The sequence below is a fragment of the Terrapene carolina genome, unplaced genomic scaffold (assembly GCF_002925995.2).
Source record: "Terrapene carolina triunguis isolate 2854851 unplaced genomic scaffold, T_m_triunguis-2.0 Scaffold58, whole genome shotgun sequence".
Classification (NCBI taxonomy): Eukaryota; Metazoa; Chordata; order Testudines; family Emydidae; genus Terrapene; species Terrapene triunguis.
This window is the reverse complement of record NW_020664409.1, coordinates 65,222,197-65,225,477: the sequence shown is the minus strand read 5'-3', so window position 1 is coordinate 65,225,477 and position 3,281 is coordinate 65,222,197. Positions and strand designations below refer to the sequence as shown.

Genomic DNA, 3,281 nt, shown 5'->3' with positions numbered 1-3,281 from the left:
CACCCAAACTCCCTCCCAGTGCCCGTCCCCTGCACCCCCTCCTGCACTCTAACTCCCTCCCAGAACCCACCCCCTGCATCCCAACCCCCTGCCCCAGCACAGACCCTGCACCCAAACTCCCTCCCAGTGCCTGTCCCCCGCACCCAAACCCTCTACCCCAGCCCAGAGCCCGCTGCACCTCAGTTCCTTCCCAGAGCCCATCCCCTGTACCCCCACCTCCAGTCCAGAGCCCACCTCCCACCCCCAAACACCCTCCCAGAGTCCTTCCCCCTCCTCAAACTCCCTCCCAGAGCCTTAGGCAGGGGGCAGGACTTGGACCTATTCTGGGCACCACCAAAAATTATACAAACCTGCCACCCCTGCCTGGGGATACACAGAGGTCTTCCAGAGGGTACATCAACTCATCTAAATACTAGCCTAGGTTTACAACAGGCTGCATAAAAAACAATAGCTAAGTCAGTACAAACTAAAATTCCATACAGACAAAATGAGAAAGTAAGCAATTTTTCAGTAATAGTGTACTGTGACATTTTTAGGTCTGATTTTGTAAGCAAATAGTTTTTAAGTGAGGTGAAATTTGGGATACACAAGACAAATCAGACTCCTGAAAGGGATACAGTAGTCTGGAAAGATTGAGAACCACTGATTTACAGTATCTCGGTCCTTTGTGCAAGGTTCTATTGTGTTGACTTAACTCACTTTCCTGTTATTCTTATACAGTTATCTACCTAGTAGTCCTTTTTAATTAAAATCTTTAACTCTTGATAATCCTTAGAGAAAAGTACAGTAAACCTAAAGCACAGCTGACTACCCTTAATAAGCAGCCTTCTATGAGACTTCTCCAAAGTATCCTCCTATATATTTAAATTACATGACATTAGCCTTTAAATTATTCATCAGTAGAAAGATCAAGTAAAGGGGAAACCCCACCACTGAGATTGCCTACTAGCATAGCACAATTTTAGTGGTATATTAAATTTCAGATCTAAAAAGATCTTGTCAAATCCAAAAGCTTGTCTCTCTCACCAACAGAAGTTGTTCCAATAAAAGATATTACCTCACCCACCTTGTTTCTCTAATATCCTGGGACCAACACAGCTACAACAACACTGCATACAATATTGCCTCTCATGATATTTGGGGAAGGGGGAACGTGTTTCAAGGCAGTGGTCCTGTACTGAAGATTACTTTATAATTTCAGCACCATAGTTGGCTCAAACAGTTAAAAATCCCATCACTGAGCTGTTAAAAGTGGACTTCTGAGCTAAAACACTGGCGTTTAAAGGGGCTAAAATCTCTGACAAAACAGCTTGTTGCAACTCTAGTCAACTTATTGCTAAGGGTGCTCAGATTTCCCTGCTTTTGAAATTCAATTATTTATCAAGACAACAGAAGGCCTACTCCTGCACTCTCAGAAATTAATGGGATTTTTTTCACTGACTTCAATAGGAGCAGGATCAAGCCATACTATCCCGCTGCCACAATGCTGATTTCTTCCCACAGCTAAAGGAAGAAAGATGGTTAGTGATTAAGGCTCTGTGTTGAGAAATGTGGGGTCATTTCCGAGTTCTACCATAGACTTACTATCATTTAATCCGTTTATATACATCTGTAAATGTTTCCCCAACTTCCCCGTAGTGTTGTAAGAATAAATCCATAAATAGTGGGGTGATGCTCAGGTACTTCAGCAATGGAGGCTACTATTTTTCTGCTGCACGGTTGGTGCTTTATTTCACCTCCCTAAGGCCAGACTGTGCTGCTCTTATTTATGTTGAGCAATCCTTTGCACCACAAGTACGTCCCACTGATGTCAACAGAATGTAGGGTGCAAAGTACTATTCGATATTCATAAAGACATCACAATCTGGCCCACAGTTAATAAGTTATTTAAGGGCAAGATAATTTAATTATTGTGAGCATGGAACAGATTAAGCTGAAAAGCATTGATTACACAAAGCTTTTCTTGTACAGCACTAGTGTACAAACATGAAAACACACCTCCTCTGACTTCACACACCCAAAAATGTTTACTGTTTAGCTGGAGAGGCTCTAGGAAGTCATAAAAGAAATCAAACACCATGTACATGCAGGTTTAAAAATAGATTAGACTCTAGCATGAGCCAATACTCTCCTACAAGACCTTCCATCTTGCCTTTTTTTTCTCTGTACCAAAATATGGCATATAAAAAGGAATACAATGAAGATTGATACATAGTTGGTCTCTACATGGAAGTATTTAAACTCATGCAGGATATTAAACATTTAAAATGCCATGTTGATGGATAAACTAAAATGAACCTATCCCTGTGCTGCCCTATATATATACACACACACACTCCAAAAGAGAGAGAATTACACCCAAATTCATCTGCTTCTGGTGGTGTAATGTGCAATACAGACATAGCTTTCCATTCAAACAAGCTGACATGCCTAGCAGGCATTGACACTGAAAGCCAGTGATCTCTCTGCATCGCACTGCCCTACAAAGACCACCAATGCCAGGAAGCAGCACGGGCCGGAGAATAGCAGCTGGCTACGTTTCCCCTCACCGCCAACTTCCCAGCACCTGCTGTACAGGTCCCAACAGGTGCACAGCGGCCGCTTTTGCAGGCCCCCCGTGGGGGCGGGCTGGCCAGTGACGGCGGGGCGTGGGGGCGCTGGCCAGGGGAGCCGGGGCGGTGGCTCTGTGCGTAGGGGGAAGCCCGCAGGGGGCGGGGGCTGGGCTCACCTCGCTTGTTCCTGGTGCCGTGCTGCTTGGCCGCGGCCAGCTCCCTCTGGATCCTGGTCTCCAGATACTCCTGCTTCTTGGTGAGCATCTCCTCGGTCTCCCGCAGCCGGGCTAAGGCCTCCTGGGGCGTGGGGCCCGCGCGCCCCTTGGCGCGCCCGGGGCCGCCGCCCTTGAACAGCTTGCCGAGCTTACTCATGGCGACGCGGGGGCAGTGGCGGTCCGGGCTCGGCGCTGCAGCCCCTGGGGGTCGCTCAGCGAGCCGCCAGCGGCCCGGGCATTTCCCGACTGGCCGGCCTGAGCAGCGCTGGGAGGAGGCGGAAGCTGCTAGGCAGGGAGGCGGGGGGACCACGTGACGCTCCCCACACCTGGGCCAGGTGTCACCGGAGACTCCGCCTCCTCTGAGCCCTTTGGACCCTCTCTGCGCATGCGCCTCCGGGAGGCGGCTGCCCAGGGTGATCCCCTGCCCGGCTGCTTCTTCCCCTGGCCCCAGTCAGCTGACCCCAAGCGGGACCATCGACGGCGATCGCTCTGCCCCAGGCCAGAGTCCCCCATC

The 3,281-nt window shown here is 49.1% G+C and overlaps 1 protein-coding gene across 1 annotated transcript in view; it reads right to left on the bottom strand.

Moving 5' to 3' along the window:
• Window positions 1-3,042, bottom strand: part of CHMP4C (charged multivesicular body protein 4C) — an 18,910-nt gene extending 15,868 nt beyond the window's left edge. The window contains exon 1 of the mRNA XM_024203899.2: window positions 2,729-3,042. Coding sequence (XP_024059667.1) covers window positions 2,729-2,924 — 196 coding nt within the window. The 5' untranslated portion in view covers window positions 2,925-3,042. The remainder of the gene's footprint in view (window positions 1-2,728) is intronic.
• Window positions 3,043-3,281: the final 239 nt, after the last annotated feature.